The sequence below is a fragment of the Canis lupus genome, chromosome 15 (assembly GCF_011100685.1).
Source record: "Canis lupus familiaris isolate Mischka breed German Shepherd chromosome 15, alternate assembly UU_Cfam_GSD_1.0, whole genome shotgun sequence".
In the NCBI taxonomy this organism is placed as follows: domain Eukaryota; kingdom Metazoa; phylum Chordata; class Mammalia; order Carnivora; family Canidae; genus Canis; species Canis lupus.
Window position 1 is genome coordinate 23905063 of NC_049236.1, and position 19838 is coordinate 23924900.

Consider the following 19838-nt stretch of genomic DNA (forward strand, 5'->3'; position numbering starts at 1 on the left):
AGGTTTGGAGATTTCTTCTATTCCTTAATTAATGACTTCTTGATTAAAACAGTTAAGCTGTCCTGTTTTATGCAATTAGGATAGTATATATTAAATATGTATATAATATAAAACATATATGTAAAATAACAACCAAATAACGTGTTCTTATAATAATATAACGCCGACTTCTTAAGGGCTCAACAATTTAACTTATCCTGAATACGCCTCAGTACTTAGGAAAATATTCAATAGAATATATGCTTAATACTCACTTGTCAAATCGAAGTAAGATAAATGTAAGTTATCTAACCTAGAGAATGTGGCCAAATTACTCAGATCTAGCATCTATCTCTGGCTTCTAAGCTTATAAATTAAAATAAATGAAGAATAAAGAGGAACTCACGAAGATAACACTGACAATCTACTAATTTTACACCTTTGCCAGGAGCTGCACTTTTGTCTAATATTTACTAAGTCTTGCAGAAGGCACTCTCTTTGGTGTTTTCAAAGGATTGCAGGGACTACATAAATGGCCACTAATAATCCTATGTTAGAATTCATTTTAAGTGACCACAGCCTATATATATGTATGTGTACATATATATTCACATATATATAAATGTATCATATATGCATATGTACATATTGCATCATTAGAAATTTTTGAACTAAATTTTGAAAATTATACAACTTCTATTTAAATTTGAATTCAACATAACCCGTGTGCAATTATTTTCAACCACAAATGGCATTCAAGCAGACACATATTCTGGTCTGTACACGAATTCGGCTGCTGTAATATGGCCACACAACACAGCCATACTCTCAAATGCTGTTTACAATCCCCTATGGTCCTATGTAAATGTTTGAATCCCAGGATGCAATAACTGTTGGGAGGGCATGTGTCCTTAGGCCCCCTTCTCTTTATCATACCCTCTCAGAGCACTTTCAGATACACGTACACTTGCATCTAAACATACGTGCACATTTATCTTCACCTGCCTTCAGCTGCAAGGGTCTTTCTTTCTCAGTTGAACTGTGCTTTCCACTCACTGAGAAAATATGTTTGGAGGGATTTTATTAACTAGTGTAGACAGAGGTTTGTCAAGAATGGGAAACTTCCCTTTAGTAATGACAAGTGTTTGATTGTATTTAAAAGTCCATATAATTTCTTGGCTGAAAACATAAGTAAAGGCATGATAAAGAATGCTTCAAATTAAGTCTTTAGCTTAAATTAAGGACCATTAAGTCTTTTAGTTGATGACCTCTAAGGGGAAATTATAGCTTTATTATTTAAAATAGATATTAAGACTGGCTCTTGAAGTCTAACTTTTTTTTCTTTCCTTTAAAGATTTTATTTATATATTTAGAGAGGGACACAGTGTGAGCAGGGGGAATGTGTAGAGAGAGAGAGAGTGACAGAGAGTCTCAAGCAGACTCCACACTGACTGCAGAGCCTGATGCCGGGCTCACTGCAGGGCTCTTCGTAGATATCATGACTCTGAGATCATGACCTGAGCCAGAATCAAAGGTCGGATGCTTAACCAACTAAGCCACCCAGGGGCGCCTTATAACTTCTTCAAAGTCACACAATAGCTACTTTCTAAAATACAACCAATAATATAAAGCATTCTTTGAGATCTATAGCCACAAAAATAGTTAAAACAGTTCCAAAACAATAAAAATTCTCCACTCTTATATTAAGAAACAAGAACTAGTTTAATATTCTGGTTTCCTTTCTCCTCTTCATTAATTAATCTGGCCAAAACATGGTAAGGTTTAGCAGATGATTTGAGTATGCTGAAAAAAATGGAAGGAATAAATTATTTTCTATACACAAATTTGCCTAAGTATTGTGAGAGAAGTTTTAGAAATAACAAATTTTGTTTAATCATTTTTGTCTACACTTTTATCAGTGTGAAAATATTAAACAATAAAGCTTTTTGAATATTTTTGAAATTTCTATTTTTGTACAATCATTAATAATAGGGCAGCCTGGGTAGCTCAGGGGTTTAGCGCCACCTTCAGCCCAAGGCCTGATCCTGAAGATCCAGGATTGAGTCCTGCATCGGGCTCCCTGCATGGAGCCTGTTTCTCCCTCTGCCTGTGTCTCTGCCTCTCTCTTTGTGCCTCTCATGAATAAATAAAATCTTTTAAAAATCATTAATAATATCATTATTATTTTATTATGATTTTATTTAGATGTCCTCGATTTAATTATTTGAGGCAGCTGAATTTAGTGATACTTTCATTTCTCTCATTCATTCATATTTTTGAGCTGGGGATCCCGTGTTACTATAGTAACACTATAGTGGCAAAATGATAAATGACCACAACTTTCAGCTCTGACATCAGAATAAATACCTCAAAATACTTTGCACACAATGATATAAAATCAATTACTGAACATTAGAATTGAACTACAAAATAATAAAGAAACTCTGCTCTTCCCTATACACAATCCTTTGTATCACTTACAGTTTGCAAGTGACTTTAAGCATATGATCTCTTAAATACATGGCCTGTGGTTAGGCTGAGGAGTAGATTCCCTAGGAATGTTACTTATAAGCTGCATGGCCTGAGACAAACTATTTATATGCTAGTTTTCCCATCAGTTAAATGGGGATAATGTGATTGCTGTAAGGATAAAGTGGGTTAAACATACAAAACATTAAGAGAAACATTTCACATGTAAATTAATGTTAGCTATTATCGTTTTATCATTATTAACTTATAGATAAACTGCATTCATTGAACTCTCTCTGAAACTTCTATTTTTTATTTGGAGAAGATATAATTCATTCAAATATTATTCAGTAGAGTCCTGTCTCATCTATTGTTTTTGATGATGCTCAAAATTATCACAAATACTTTAATCTCTTATGTTCTCTTTGTGGACTGTCTTGTATTTATCTCAACTCATGAGCATATGTTAACTCGTCAACATGGAAAGTCACAGGTATAAGAAACCTGGAAATTAAGACACTCACTTCTACTTTAAACTTCCTCACAATATAACACCAATCAAATTTTCTTTAGGTGTGAGAAGGAAATACTACCTTGTTGCTCTTTCTCTATGGCTAATAAGTAGGTGTTTATAGCAAGAAAAAAACCCAGAACATGGAGAAGGAGAAACTATTATATAAATCTATAAAAAGTATTATATTTAGCAAAGTTAAGAGGGCACTATGGGATAGGAGAGAACGTATGTCTGATTTTTAGCCCTAGATATTTTTTTTGTGTGATGGAGAGGGTGACAGGTGGTTATGAAATTTAGGAAGTTATTGTATAATTGAAAATTTGTACAAAGACGTTTTCATAAATCTATTTCCCTATTTTTCCCTAATCAACAACAAAAATCCTCCACAGAACTACTTTAAGAAGGGTGGAAAAATGTTTTCCGCTCTTATTCATGTTTTCAAAGTACCTATTATTCATGTTTTTTATTATTATTTTTTAAAATTTTATTTATTTATTCATGAGAGACACACACACACAGAGAAAGAGAGAGAGAGAGAGAGGCACAGACAAAGGCAGAGGGAGAAGCAGGCTCCATTCCAGGCAGGGAACCCGACACGGGACTCGATCCTGGGTCTCCAGGACCACACCCTGGACCAAAGGTGGCGCCAAACTGCTGAGCCACTTGGGCTGCCCTATTATTCATGTTTAAAGTCATGTTTAAAATCAATGGCTTCACTTTCCATTACCCTAATGGAACTTAGTATCTGTATCTTTCTCACTTTGACCCTGAAGAGGTATTGCAAGTACAGCTTGCCTCACTGCTTCTAACCCCCCAAGGATTGTCTGCAGGTGCAACAGCCACAGGTACTTCTGGGCCCTATGGAGTGTAATATGATGAAGATTGTTGGATGCTGCTGCCAAATCTCCTAGTTCTCTGAAATTAGTCATGGTCAGGAAGGAATGATGCACTCCATACTGCAATGGTTTACTTTTAGGGTAAAGTCTTCCCTGAACTGTTGTAAATCTTGGAGTTTTCCATGGATCTAACTTTTTTTTTTTAAGATTTATTTATTTATTTGAGAGAGAACACATACAAATGAGGTGGGGGGCCAGAGGGAGAGAGAGAACCTCAAGCAGACACTGAGTGGGGACCCTGATGTGGGGCTCAATCCCATGACCCTGAGATCATGAGCTCAGCCAAAATCAAGAGTTGGACACTTAAGTGATTGGGCTACCCGGGTACCCCTCCATGGATCTAATTTGAGTAATTGTGCTAATGGCCTCATGACTAAGAGCACACACAAGCTCTGGACTTAGACTGCCTTAGCTTTCAAATCCCTTTTCTCTTCTAATTATTTACTATGTAACTTCAAGCAAGTTATCTTCCTTTTTCTGAGCAGTTACCTCATCTGTAAAATGGGAATAATTATAACATGTTCCTCATAGGGCATTAGAAAGGAGTAAAGGGCTATAAAAAAATTTTAAAAAGTTGTATAAAAGAGAAATACACGGTTAGAGTTTCTGCTGCATTTTAAATATGAGAATTAGTTGAAAGTCTACCAAGAAGTTTACATTTCCTTCCATGTTCAGCTTCCTGATCCTACTTTTACATTTGGCTGTACTGTGCTACATCAGGGAATGTAGCCTAAAGCATTAAAATGGAAAATATAGTGAAATGGAGCAGAATAAATCTCATGGCAGAAATAAACTTTAAATTTGCATGAAAAATGTGTAAGTTAAAAACTCAAGGGTGGGAAAATATCAAAGTGAGAAAGAAATAGAAAAAAAAATTCATCTGACACCTGATAACATGATCTAAACTGTCCTTGTTATGTTCTATTTGAGGCAGTCCATATGACTGGCTCATCAAAGTCTCAATGAAAACCAATTCCTTGTGTGTATACTGTGTGAATTCTCTCTCTCTCTCTTTTTTTAAGGTTTTATTTATTTATTCATGAGAGACAGAGAGAGAGAGAGAGAGAGAGAGAGAGGCAGAGACACAGGCAGAGGGAGAAAGCAGGCTCCATGCAGGGAGTCTGACATGGGACTCGATCCTGGGTCTCCAGGATCACCCCCTGGGCTGAAGGCAGGCACTAAACTGCTGAGCTACCCGGCTGCCCTGTGTGAATTCTCTTTACCATAAAATAAGACTGATGAATAAAGAGATAAATTGATTTCAATCATAAAACCATTATGCATACAATGGTACTTTTCCTTAAAGGCATAAGCTCATTGTTTTTGGAGCTATTGTTTTTTTATTACTCTACAAGATCAAGCATAAAATGAATACACTATTAATTATACCTCACTTTCTCACTTTTTAGCATTAATCTGCACAATACACTGAAATTACTTTTCATCCACTTCATGTTGAAATGGAAATATATTTCCACGTGAGAGTGGATATATAGTTTTCTCCTCCACATTCTTTTAGGAGAGAAACTATTCTCAGTTATAGGTGATCTGGTGATTTATACATTTTATGAAATTTAGGGACTTTTTCTTCTGAATGAGAAAATACAGGATCTTTGATCAAATTCTGGACTTGAATATCACAGGGCATGAGACTGAAAGAATATAGGGGTTTTCCAAGAGCAGAAGATAGTAAACCATCAAAATCATGAAATCAGAACATCAGAAATAGAAATCTCCTCAATCTTCTGAAATAAAAAAGCTGGCCTTGTTTAATTAGGAGAGTTCTGCTTCAGTGGTTTTATACGTTTGAAATAGGTGAGAACCAGTGCCAAACCCTCATATCACCCCATCACAGAAACTCATACCCTCTCGAGCCTCTCCTCCTCTGCCCACATCCAGCCTCTGAAATATGGGCATTCTATTCCAATACAACATTTTGAGAGTTTGAAACTAACAATTGAGATCCAGTCCTTCTTTCCAAGTCAAGGGAAGCAAAGGCCAGAAGGAATAAAAACATTTTCTAAGGCAACATAATGATTTAGAAGCTGAGACTGTAATTTAGGTCTCTGGACTTCCTGTTTTGAGTTTTATAGAATATTCTCCATGACTTTAAGTAACAGACCATGAGTTGGTGTACGCCTGAGGTCTTCCTCAAGTTTTTAAATGTTTGTGTTTTTATAAGTGTACAAGAGATAAGGCATTGAACTGTATATGGAATCGATTCCAAGCAGAGGCACTTTTATACTCACTCTAGTGTTGTTTCTTTCAGCTTTAAGTTCAGAAATTTCTTCTTCCTTTTCTAGAAGTTGCTCCCTACAGGCGTTTAATTCTTTTGTCAGTGCAGCAAATTCCTGAAAAAGGAATAAATATATTTTAAGATATATTTCAGTTATTTATTTATTTATTTATTTATTTATTTATTTATTTTATGATAGTCACAGAGAGAGAGAGAGGTGCAGAGACACAGGCAGAGGGAGAAGCAGGCTCCATGCACCAGGAGCCTGAGGTGGGACTCGATCCCGGGTCTCCAGGATCGCGCCCTGGGCCAAAGGCAGGCGCCAAACCGCTGCACCACCCAGGGATACCTATTTCAGATATTTAAAATAAAATGTTTTCCACAGGAATAAAAAAAAGTAAAAATATAAACTTGAATGTAAAAAAAATGGGAATAATAACTTCAATGACTGGCTTACATATATATTTCTGTTATTAAATCAATTTGATTCCAATAGTCAGAAAATACTAAACCATGATGTTCAACATTCACATTTTATTATAATATGTTATTTAGGTAAGTGAATATAATATGTTTCAAAATGTATCAGATACATCACATTGAAATTAAGATTGACAATATACTAATAATACAGAATTATTGAAATGTGGCTAATTTTGTGAACAACAAAAATCTTATACTTTCATTCCTATTCAACAATGTTCAGACTGAGCATACTAAATCATCAAAAAAAAAAAAAAAAAAAAAAAACGCTCAAAACCAAACCAAACCACTACTAACAACAACCACAAAAAAATCCTACTAAATGTGCTATTTAGAGATTAAGAAGTTCATTTATATGTTAACAAGATGAGAGAAGAGAATCTTCCTCTTACATTTATTATTTATTACTAAATAATAAATATCTAAGAGTTAATAACATCATCCAGCAAATTTATGCCTTGCTCAGCCTTTCCCTCTGAAACATAAGTTCCATGTGAACTAGGACTTTATTTGACTTCACTGCTACAATCTCAATGTCTAAGACATCCATAGTATTTATTTTCAGTAAATGAAAATGGATCATGGTGCTATAAAAAATATTGATGGTTCTGGAGTAATCTTCTCTCTGTGTGACAAATGACAATTTGGAGGACTCTTCAATAGCTTCCTCAAAATAGGATCAGAAATTGTGTGATCTCGGTATTTTTACCATGAAGCAGAGTTTAGACACAGTAAAGATTACATAAAAGAAAATCAAGAAACTCACTTAATTATTTGGCTACTCCAATTTATAAGAAAATACCATTTTAAAATGATTTTGAAAAGTAGTAAAGAGGTCTTTGTTATCATTATGATTATCTTTAAATCATTTAAGTGATTTTCAGTAGTAAAACTGATGCTTGTCAAATATTTAAATATTTGGGAAAACAGCTCCATGCTGAGAAAGTACTGTCAGAAGATCAAAAATAAAAATGAAAATCAGTGAGACAGTTTTGGTTAACCTAACCTCTATAAAGGCAAATATAGTCAAAAGTAAATCAATATGATGATTATGCAAAGCTGGGAAAGGTTTAGGGTTTATATTTTTGTTTGCTTCAAACCACTTATTTTGCTGAGTTTCTTTCTCAGTGGCTTTAGCCCAAATGGGTACTTCAAAGACCTCAGAGTAGACTTAGTGCTTAGAATGAAGATGAAAGAGTTCATTGTTACATTTAGGCTGGCATTATACAGAAAAATGTTTTCTCTCCTGATTGCTGCCTGCTTAAATGTTGTTGATAGTCTCTGAGCATATTACTTAGCGGAGAATGGAAATAAGCAACAAGTAGAAAACAATAAACATTTTCATAAAAAGCAAAACTTTATAAAAACAGCAGAATTTTGCTGGAGAAAGGAAGAAAATGATGATGCTGTATTATATATTGTTAACATATAAGCATTTAAAAGTAATCCTATACTTATGAATATTATAGACAAAATCAAATCAAATCTATATTTGACATCAGAACAGTTTTTAAAAACTTATATTTAGGCCTATCTTTCTAGAGATTTAGCTTACTATCTACAGAAAGATAAAATATCCAAAGGAAATATTTCAGATAAAATATCAGAGGAAATATTTCAGAATTATAACATGAGGTATTTCCAGGTATTAAAATAATAGGTGAGCTTTGGTGCTTTTTTTTTCTTCCTCCTATGTATTTTTATCATCAAAACTCTCTACAATCAAGAAATATTCTTTAATGCTTAGAACACAGAGAATATAAGCACACTGAAATAATCATAGATTCAAAACCAAGGACAGAAATTGGTCATGATGTTATGGGTGATAGATGACTTTGGATTTTTTATTTGTTATCATGGAACTGAATATGAGCAAGCTTTTTGGTGTCTCCATCTATTAAGATTAACTTTAAATTTATTAACTTCCTAGAAAATTTCAGGCACTACGCTGACATTTTTTATCTCCTCTTTCTCTCTAAATAACCCATGGGGGTGTCTCACTCCCATTTGATGGCTGAGGAAACTGAAATACTAAGACTCAAGTCCAAGTTCATGAAGTTCACAACCCATACACAGTGAGTTAGACTGTGAATATGGTTTTCCAGAACGCTTGTCCAGTAGTGTCTTTGCTTTCTACCATTTGATTGATCCTACCTATTCATCACATTTGTATGATTCAGATTTGGAGTGTACTCAGCAGTACTTTTTTTTCTTATCTGAAGCATTGGATAACCATTACTTACATTCACCTGTGTTATCCTTAATTAGTCCAAAGGAAGTATGGGGAACTAGGAGGCCGAAGGCAAAGTGTGTCTTCCACGCAGAGCAACAAGAATTAGACAAGCACATTCTGTGTATCTGGTACTGCCATAGAGGCAGATACCTCATACAGAGTTACTCATCAAATGTTTGTACACTTTCCTTTGATATTTCTCTTTCTGTATCTACTTCTCCATCCTTACTGTTAAAATGACCTGAGTTTTATATATCTTTTATGAGATGTTAATAACACCAAATATAATTAACACTGATTCAGCCCTTACAATATGGCAGGCATTCTGCCTGGCAATTTATTTATTTTTTTAAAAGATTTTATTTATTTATTCATGAGAGACAGAGAGAGACAGAGAGAGAGAGAGAAAGAGGCAGAGACACAGGCAGAGGGAGAAGCAGGCTCCATGCAGGGAGCCTGACATGGGACTCGATCCTGTGATGCTGGGATCATACCATCAACTGAAGGCAGATGCCCAACTGCTGAGCCACCCAGGTGTCCCACTGCCAGGCAATTTATATTGATTATCTCATTAATCATAATAAAACTCTATAACAAATACTAGAATAACACTAAATAAAACTATATACTCTTATCATATAATCTAGCAATTCCATTCCTTGGCATTTGCCCAAAGGAATGAAAAACTATGTCCGCACATAAACATGCACACGGACCTTTATAAGGGCTTTATTCATAATTGCCAAAACCTGAAAGAAACCAGATGACTTTCAATAGGTGAATGGATAAACTTTGGTACACCCAGACTATAGAATATTATTCAATGTTGAAAAGAAATGAGCCAGCAAGACAGGAAAAGACATGAAGGAAACCTAAATGCATACTACTAAGTGACAGAAGCTATTCTGGAAGGTTCTATATGGCATGATTCCAGCCACATGACAAAGGCCAAACTATGGATTTCAGTGAGTAACAAGGGTTAGGTTGGGGGAGAGCAATGAATAGGTGGAGTGCAGGGGATTTTGAGGGCAGTGAAAATGCTCTGCATGGAAAAATGTTGGATAACGGTCATTACATATTTGTCTAAACCCACAGAATGTGTAACATCAAGAGTGGAATAATCACCAAGGGTAATGCGAGCTGCCAACTTTGGGTGGTAAAGTGGTGGCAGTGTAGGCTCCTCAACTGTAATGGATGCATCACTTTGATGGGGGGTGTTTATAATAGGGGAGGCTGTACATATGGGGAGGCGGAGGGCATATGGGCAATCTCTGTATCTTCTCCTCAATTTTGGTAGAAACCTAAAACTGCTCTAAGAATATAAAGTCTTAAAAAAAATCGTACTGAGGCCTAGAGAAGGTAAGAGATTTGCCCAATGTTAGGTAGTCAGTCAATGGTACAGGTGATAACAATTTGTTGTTTTTCCCTTCCGACCACAGACTTTCCTTTTCCAATTTGTTCCTCTTTCAGTCTGTAAAAATCGTATCTTTCTCAAGCTCACAAAACTTTTCAGAGCTTCTTACTTTCAAACATACCAAATATAACAGACTTTAACTTTCAAAATTCAAACTATCTAAAACATGGCCCTTTTATAATTAGTTCACTCTATTTCTCATCAAACAATGGCAATTACCCTTTTGAGGAGGAGCCACTTTGCTCTGCCCTGAGCTTGGCATTTTATGTGAATTACCTAATCTTTTCCCTATTTCTCAGATGAGGATGTTGAAGCTTATCAGGGATAATAACTTGCTCAAGGTCAGTCACATAGCTAAAAATAATCCACCCTGATTTCAAAACTCTGTAATTTCTACAACATTGCCTCCTTTTGTCTGAAAAAGCAAAATCATCAAATTTCTTAACAGTATCAATTGATACAATCTTATCATCCTTTCTATCCATCCATCCATACAACATTTATTGGGCGCCTACGACATTTCAGACCCACTGCTAGGTGTTGAAGACCTAAAGATAACATAGTTGCTACACTTGATCTCATAGATCTTTCAGAAATCACATTTGAGGCACATTAGGGATTTTCGTCACTCAAAACCCATCGCTAAAGTGACACATTTAACTTTTTAGTCTACCCACTTAGAGACATTGCTAATTTACAGGTGACTCTGACCCTGTAAAGCTTCCTTCTCAGAAGATGTCTTTTGCAACTACCACAGATTTTCCTTTCCTGTTTCAATTTCCATCTTTCCATTTCCTCATCTCTCTTCTATTTCTTTCATTCACATACTATCTCTTATTCCTTCCACATTCTCTCTGCCTAACTAAATTTACTTATTTATTTTTAAAAGTTTTACTTATTTATCTAGAGAGAAATAGAGTGAGCAGAGGGAGGGGCAGAGAGAGAAGGAGAGAGAGAGAATCTTAAGCAGATGATGTGCAGAGCCGGAGCCTGACAACGGGCTTGATCTCATGACCCCGAGATCATGATCTGAGCTGAGATCAAGAATCGGATATTTAACCGACTGAGACACCCCCTAATTTATATTTACATTACCAGTTTGCATTATTAATGTTCTACAGTACCTTGTCCAAAATCTATTCATGCATTTACTGAATTATTTTTAAAATAATTGAATTATGTTTTCATCTCCTCCAAGTAGCAGTATGATCCTTTAATGCAAGGTTGTTATCTTGTTTATTTTTATATCCTTAGGATTTAGCATAGTTCCTGACAAATTATACGCAATGAATCTTTGTTATAACAATAAATGAATAGTTCATTTTCCCTAAGCTTTTAAATTTTAATACCAAAACAATAATTGGGTAGTTATTTCTTTTTCTGAGTGAGATTTTTAGAATTTGCTCCACATACAGTATGTCTGATATCCTTTTTACTTTGTAGCAGTTATTTTTGTCTACATCTAAAATATTATCCTGTGCCATATTCTACATAGCAACGGCATTATTGTCTATTATGTTTTGTTGCATATATATAAAGTGGTACTATTGTTCCCAATGATTCATGTACTTAGATTTATCATTTGTTCATTGGTTATATTGTCTTATTCAGTGTCAAAAATATATATTTAATCTATGTTATTTCTCTAGTTTCCCAAACTATAGTCTATAGAACTGTATCTCTATAAGATTCTCAGAAAAAAAAATCTATAGCCAAATGAATTTAGGAAAATTCATGTATGCTATATATTTTGCCCTTGGCAAAAAGGCATGTTTGGAAAAATATATGCCTTTGGAACTGTACTATAGGCATCAGAATATCAGAGATTGTGAGGAAAGTTGGGGTTGTGGCCAAGAATTGGGAACAACCTGGGTTTCCATCTATAGAAAATGGGGGAATTAAATATAGCACATGCACATAATAGAATATTGCGCAAAGGGCAGAACAAATAGGCTAGATCTTCTTATAGCAACATGGAAAGATTTCAAAAGTATAATTTTGAGTGAAGAAGGTAAGAAAGAGAGAACACAATATGGAACACAGAGTATTTTCAGAAGCTGAGACAGCAAAGATAAATGTTAGAAGAAAACTTCATTCATACTCCACCATTTCTGAATTCAAAGGAGTCTATAGGAAGAGCTGAGTTTGCTTTGAGTCACTGACACAGGAGTAGTAGATCAGTTACCAGCCGCAAGCCAGATTCAATAACTTTTCAGACCAATCATTTTCTTTCCCAACCATAGTCTGCCCAAATTCCTACTTTTCCCCAGGACCAAAATGACTTTCCCTACTCTATTTTTTTCTTGGAATTTTAAAGAGTGGTCAGGAAACAGAGTGCCATGTAAGTATTCTCAGACCAAAGAGAACATACTGCTCTTTCCTAATAAGTACTCATGCACCCAACACACACACACATGCACACACACATGTGCACACACACACACACACACATTCCTATGAGCACTCCCTGTATATTGACGCTATTCTAAGTGCTAGATAGATGATAAAAAAGGAAGCAAGTCAAAGTTTTTGCTCTCAATAGGTTATAAGCATTTAAGCATTCATCATTCAAGCAACTTATACTCAAGAGTGAATCATTTTGGGATGCCTGGGTGGCTCAGTGGTTGAGTGTCTGCCTATGGCTCAGATCATGATCCTCGGGTCCTGAGATTGAGTCCCACATCAGGCTCCCCACAGGAGGCCTGCTTCTCCCTCTGCCTGTGTCTCTGCCTCTTTCTCTGTGTCTCTCATGAATGAAGAAATAAAATCTTTTAAAAAAAGAGTGAATCATTTCTAGCTATATCAATCAGTCTCAAAACTAATTCAACTCACCATGTAGATTAATTCCTTTAAGATATAAAGCAAAAATAAACTATTGCTACTATATCAAAATAAAAAAAGCCTCTGCACAGCAAAAGAAACAACCAACAAAATTAAAAGACAACTTACCAAATGGGAGAAGATATTTGCAAATGACATATCCAATAAAGGATGAGCGTCCAAAATATATAAAGAACATACACAACTCAATACCCCCCAAATCAAATAATCCAATTTAAAAATGGGCAGAAGATATGAATAGACATTTCTCCAAAGAAGACCATACAGATGGCCAGCAGACACATAAAAAGGTGTTCAACAGCATTTATCATCAGGGGAACACAAATCAAAACCACAATGAGATATCATCTTAGACCTGTCAGAATGGCTAAAGTAAAAAACTCAAGAAACAACAAGTCATTGGTAAGGATGTAGAGGAAAAAAAGGAACCCTTTTGTGCACTGTTGGTGCAAATGCAAACTGGTGTGGCCACTGTGGAAGACAGTATAGAAAAAATTAAAAATAGAACTGCCCTAGGAACCAGGATCACACTACTATGTATTCACACTAAGAATACAAAAACACTAATTTGAAAGGGATATATGCACCCCCATGGTTACTGCAGAATTATTTACAGGAGCCAAACTATGGAAGGAGCCCAAGTGTTCATCAATAGATGAATGGATAGAGAATGTATGGTATATATACACAATGGAATTTTATTCAGACGTAAAAAAGAATGAAATCTTGCCATTAGCAACAATATGGCTGGAGCCAGAGTATAATGCTAAGCAAGATAAGCCAATCAGAGAAAGACAAATACCATATGATTTCATTCATATGTGGAATTTAAGAAACAAAACAGTGAACAAAGGGGGGGAGAAAGAGAAAACAACCAAAACACAGACTCTTGACTATAAAGAACAAATCGATGGTTATCAGAGGGGAGATGGGTGGGGGACAGGTGAAAACAGATGAAGGGGATTAAGAGTATATACATCCTGATGAGCACTGAATAATATAAGCTGTTGAATCACTATATTGTACACTTGAAACTAATGTCACATGTATAACTACACTGGAGTTATAAATAAATAAATAAATAAATAAATAAATAAATAAATAAAGCCAAACAAAAAATATTTTTTCTTTTATATATGTGTGTATATATATAAATGTGTGTATATATATATCTGTATATATATGAATTGTGAATTCATATGTATTAATTTCCCAAATTCATTTGGCTATCTATCTATATATATAGAGAGAAATATTTTTCTTGTTAGTATCTTAAAAAAACTGAAAGCATCATTTCTTACACCAAACACAAGTCATCTAATTTCTTTGCACCCCTAATTTCAATTTATAAGTCTTATAAAAGAAACTTGATTAAAAGATAATCTTAACTATATGGGGCGCCTCGGTGGCTTAAAGGTCTGACTCGGTTTTGCCTCAGGTTATGATCTCATAGATCATGAGCTCTTTCTCTCTCTCTCAAATCAATCAATCAATCAATCAATCAATCAATTAATCTAAAAAAAGAGAGAGATTAATTCCAGCAAAGCCAGTACGGGTTCCCATCTGCCCCAGGTCTGTTAGATCCCAGAGCAGAGGTAACTTGCCTTTGTATCTGGGCCTACTGGCATCAGAGCTAAGGATGAACTTGTGTAATTCAAGTGTCTGAGCTGCTAATATTTCAAATAAAAGCCCTTAGGTCAGTGAATTGTTCTCACTGGTTTCGTGCAAAGAAGCTCCTCTTGTTTTGCTTCCTGTAGGGGCTAAAAGTGAAAGCTATATGGGCAAGACCAGGATTCCCTGGGTTCCTGCACCTAATCACGTTCTATAGAAGTAACTTGGGCAGGAGGAGAGCGTTGAGATTCAGAGCTTCCTCTGGCCGTTGTTTCTCTTCCCTTCTCATGCCTCTTTTCACTCGGGAAATCACCGCAGCCTCCTAGGCTGTCCCTCCTTGGACAGATGCAGAACATTCTACTCTTATATATGTTCACCTTTAAATGCATTTTCTGATGTTTAATATTAAATATAGGACTAAAATAGACCAATAACTTCTCTCTTTTCAGGATGGTGTGCTTACTGGAGGGGGCTGATTTGGGAGGAAAAAAAAAGAGGACATATTTTCTCATTAACTAAATGTTTGAAAGGCCTTGATTTAATAGGTGAATCCTCACCTCAGAAAAGCAGGGCAGGAGAAGCTGCATGACAAGAGGGAAATTCAACCTTTTAATTGCAAGTCATTGACACCAGGCAGCAGTCTCCAGAGTAATCTCTGACAATCCATTCATCATAATTACAATTTTAACACTCTTTACCCTCCAATTAAACCTGCATTCTCTGATCTTGTGGGCCACTTTATTAATTAGCCGGCAATGGCCTTATTTCTGCAGTATATCTGAGTATGTACTGGCTAAAAATCATAAGTTCAAATCAGCCTGAGAAAGAAGAGAAAAAATAAAGGGTGAACTGGAATTCAGCTTCACTAAGCACCACCAACAACCTCACCAACCACAAAAAAAGCATCTTTTAAGTTTATTCTCCAACCATCTAACATTTGTGCAAATCAAAAATAGCTCTGAGGAAAGCATATGGCATGGAAGCATGCTGACTTGACCATCTAGCATTTAAATTAGACAAAATTAACAACTTCAAAATGTTTTTATAATGACTTCGTTAGGCTGTACCCCCAATTTACTATATTTTGGTGTCTCCTCTTTTGAAAATTGAAAATTCCTCTAGCAATTCTATTTGTAGTGGAAAGCTTTGGATTTTAAATCTACATTTCTTTGGATATAACTGCACATAAATTTGCATGTATAATGACACATATCTCCTGCCCTACACCCTAGAACATATTTTTCTAGAACAAATTAATAACAGAAATATTATATTGAAGAGATGAAAGCAAAAAACAAAATGTCTTAATATATTCATTAAATTACATATATATGCACATCTCAGAATATAAGTTATAAATTCGCAAGAGGCTGTAGAAACTCAGCTTGGAAATTAAAAAACATGTGTTTTACAGAAATTAATACCCCATCCATCGCTCCCTCTTTCTCTGTATGTACATATATACATATATATATATTTATTTTTATTATTCTTATTGCTACATTATGTTATGTAATCAAATGCAGTGTTAATGACCTCTGGTCTCGTAATTGCCTCCTAGCCTTGCATGAGCTCAGGAAAAGCTGTCATCCAAAATTAGTGTGTGAAACAGCCATGTCTCATGGTCAGCCCTGGGCTAGATAGCTTGAAGGTAGATCGCCTACACAACTAATACAACTTGACAGGCACAACTGGACTCTCAGAGTTTTCACAGAAATTGTTGACTAAGACTGCCCAATTTAGAGGGAAAATGAGATTTAAACTCCATGCAAATAGTATTTTGTGCCCCCTTGATTTTTTATGTATCCGTATTCCCACAAGACACTGGTGTTGTCTTTTCCCTATAACTGCATGATAGAAAATTATGTTAATGTGTTAAGGTGACCTGAAAGATGTGGGTCTGTTTAAAATCAATTATGCAACAAGAACCGTTTTACAGGGGCACCTGAGTGGCTCGGTGGTTGAGCATCTGCCTTTGGCTCAGGGCATGATCCCCGGGTCCTGGGATCGAGTCCCACATCAGGCTCGCCGCTGGGAGCCTGCTTCTCCCTCTGCCTATGTCTCTGCCTCTCTCTGTGTGTCTTTCATGAGTAAATAAATAAACCTTTTTTTTTTTTAAGAACCATTTTACATAGATAGACATAGGTACTGGGTAGCTTTTGTTTTCAAAAACCTTCCAATCAAGCAAACTGGCATCATCTAAAAAGTGGATGTTTGTTGAAATCAAACACAAGTGCTGTCAGGCAGGCTCAGGCTGTATAGCCATGAAGCCATGTTTTTTACCATGCCTCACTTATTATATTCCCACTGAAATGATCCTATCTTATATCACACCTCTGCTCTGCTTTCTAGTCTTTAATTTGTCTATCTGTGTACAGCACTGCCCTGAGTATCAGATGCTTTTTAAAGGCAGCTGTTAGAAATGATTCAGCTTTGTTGCTGAATACTAAATTATGGGCAATGCTATCATAGATTGGTTGGGGACACATTTGGAGGGAAGTACATTTTTCAGTATCCCAAAATTGACTACTCTGTCTACATTATGACCTCTGTGGGCCTTACATACTTTTGCCTTTGTGGGCCCCTTCAATTCATAAAAAGTACTAAGATTTGTATTTTATGATTGTGTTGATATAAAGATTAACATAATCCAGACTGATTAATATTCTTTTTTTTTCTTTAATTTTAAAGTAATTGGAACATGTGCATGGGCCCTTAAGAATACTGTGAGCCCTAACCAGTGCTTTCACTGTGCCTCACAGGCAAACTGGCCTTATACTCTCCCTCCTCATAGAAGCCATAGTGGCTTGGTCCAAATAGTACCAATTTCAGGGAAAACAGAGCTAGGTTCATATCTAGGCCAATCGTAGTGAACTTTTGAAGCCACAGTTGTCTGTCCAGGCAATGTAGGTAGCAGTGCCTTCTTATGCGATTGCTGTGAGTAAAAATGAGATCATTAGTCCATACGATCTAACAATTGTGTTCCTTCATATTTATCTGAAGGAACTGAAAGCTTGTGGAACAAAAATCCCTGCATATGGATGTTTATACTGGTTTAATTCACAATTGCCAAAACTTGGAAGCAACCAAAATGTCCTTTGATGGGTGAATGGTTAAATAAATTGTGGTACATCCAGACAATAGAATATTACACAGCGCTAGAAAGAGATGAGCTATCAAGCCATGAAATGTCATAGAGGACCCTGAAATACATACTACTAAGTGAAAGAAGCTGTTCTGAATAGGCTACATAGTGCATGATTCCAATTATATGATATTCTGGAAAAGTTAAAACTATGGAGACAGTAAAAAAACAACAAAACAAAACAAAACAAAACAGCAGTTGTCATGGGTTGAGATGGAAAGGGCTGGGATAGACAGAGTACAGAGAGTTTTGGGGGTATAAAAATACCCTGTATTATACTATAATAATAGGTACATGTTATTACACATTTTTCTAAATCTGTAGATCATACAACACCAAGAGTGAACTGTAATGTAAACTATGGACTTGGATGACATTGATGTGTCAATGTAGATTCACCAATTGTAGAAACCGTACCACCTGATAGGGGATGTTGACAATGGGGGTCTATGCATGTTGATAATGAGGGAATCTATGTAAACCTAAGTACCTCCCTCTCAATTTGGCTATGAATCCAAAACTTCTCTACAAAAATAAAATCTTAAAGGAAAAAAAATAATAATGAGATAATCAATGCAAATTTGACTAGTGTAGGTCCTGGTTACAACAGATGTCCAAAAAATGACATACACTCTGTAATGTTTGAGCCATGTGTATTCTACATACAATTTTGTTTTCTTCTAAGACCAGGTTTTCCATATTAGAGTAGTACATTTCAGTAGATGCTTTAGGAAATCATGCACTTTTCTCTCCCCCACTCATGGCAACTGAAATGCAACTGGAGAGTCATATAAGCGACCTAAATAAATCAGTTAAATAAATGTCATTGAGATCTCTACTCCCTGGCGCGTGCGTGCGCACACACACACACACACACACACACATACACACATTTTTCTTTTGGAAGATCCTAATAATAAATAGGGACAGCAGGATTGCTCTCTAGAAGAGAGGATCCTACTGTATCATTAATGGAACAGCATGATAAAAATGACTGACATTAATGTGACACAGTAAAAATACTCAGCACATTTTTACAAGAGAAAATGGCTTATTGTACCAGTTTGTTCCTTTGCATGGAGGATATTCTTACTCTTCCATTAATTTGGTTAATATTACCTAAAACACATCAAATAACATTCTCTGTTCTCTAAGCATAATGTTAATGTTTATAAAGATAGAAACTATGAAGAAATTACCTGGAAATCATAAAACTGTTCTTAAAAGCCCCTACAATGCATGTGACCTCAATCTGCTATAATTCCCTCCACACCTCTCTCACTGCATCTATTTCCACTACCCTGGGGCTTACACAACTCTCAAGATATTGTCAGAAGTCCAAAGTGAAATTATAGGATAAAACATATTTGAGGAGGTTGCAGTGAACCCTTCTATTGGTTGCTATGAGATGCTGTTTGAGAGCAGCCCAGCTGCCTACAAGTCTGGCCAGAACCCAGGGTTATAGCCTAAGCCTTTTATAGATTTCTTGACTCAGGTGAGTAGGATGGACCATTGTTGAGTTAAGATCTCTCCCTCTTGGGTTCTGGCTCTAAGTTTGAGTAGCTTTCCAGATCCTAACTTTGAATAGCTTATCTAACTCCCAACTGCTGTCTGTCCCTCTGCATATTATTACTGAAATGACAAAGACAGACAAACTCAATGGCCTAGAACCAAGACTGAAGTTACACAGTTCAGGTATCCTTTCCATTTAACCTGCTCCAGCTTTTCCTCAAACAGGAAAAGCCCTCAGGCCTGGTCTTATTGTGATATATGAAAATAAGATATAATAAAAAAGAGAGAGGAAGCTCATCAGAGAGAAATCCTAATGCAGGAACCAAGCCTTTTAGTTCTCTAACCCAATTAATAAGCTTGTCCTTGAGCTTGACTCATTTTTACAGAAAGAGACGGAATGAATCTTTTATTCTTACCAAAGTCCAAAAATACTTTTTGCTTATTTGGTGCTTGAAAATAATTTGGAGACTTATTAAAACTCAACATTCTAAGCACATTAGTAAAG

The 19838-nt window shown here is 35.8% G+C and overlaps 1 protein-coding gene across 23 annotated transcripts in view; it reads right to left on the reverse strand.

Annotated features, from left to right (window-relative positions):
* Positions 1–19838, reverse strand: part of PPFIA2 (PTPRF interacting protein alpha 2) — a 469116-nt gene that overhangs the window by 185241 nt on the left and 264037 nt on the right. For all 23 annotated transcript variants that reach the window (XM_038558539.1, XM_038558538.1, XM_038558557.1 and 20 more), the window contains one exon: positions 6108–6209. In XM_038558539.1, the coding sequence (XP_038414467.1) occupies positions 6108–6209 (102 nt within the window). The remainder of the gene's footprint in view (positions 1–6107; positions 6210–19838) is intronic.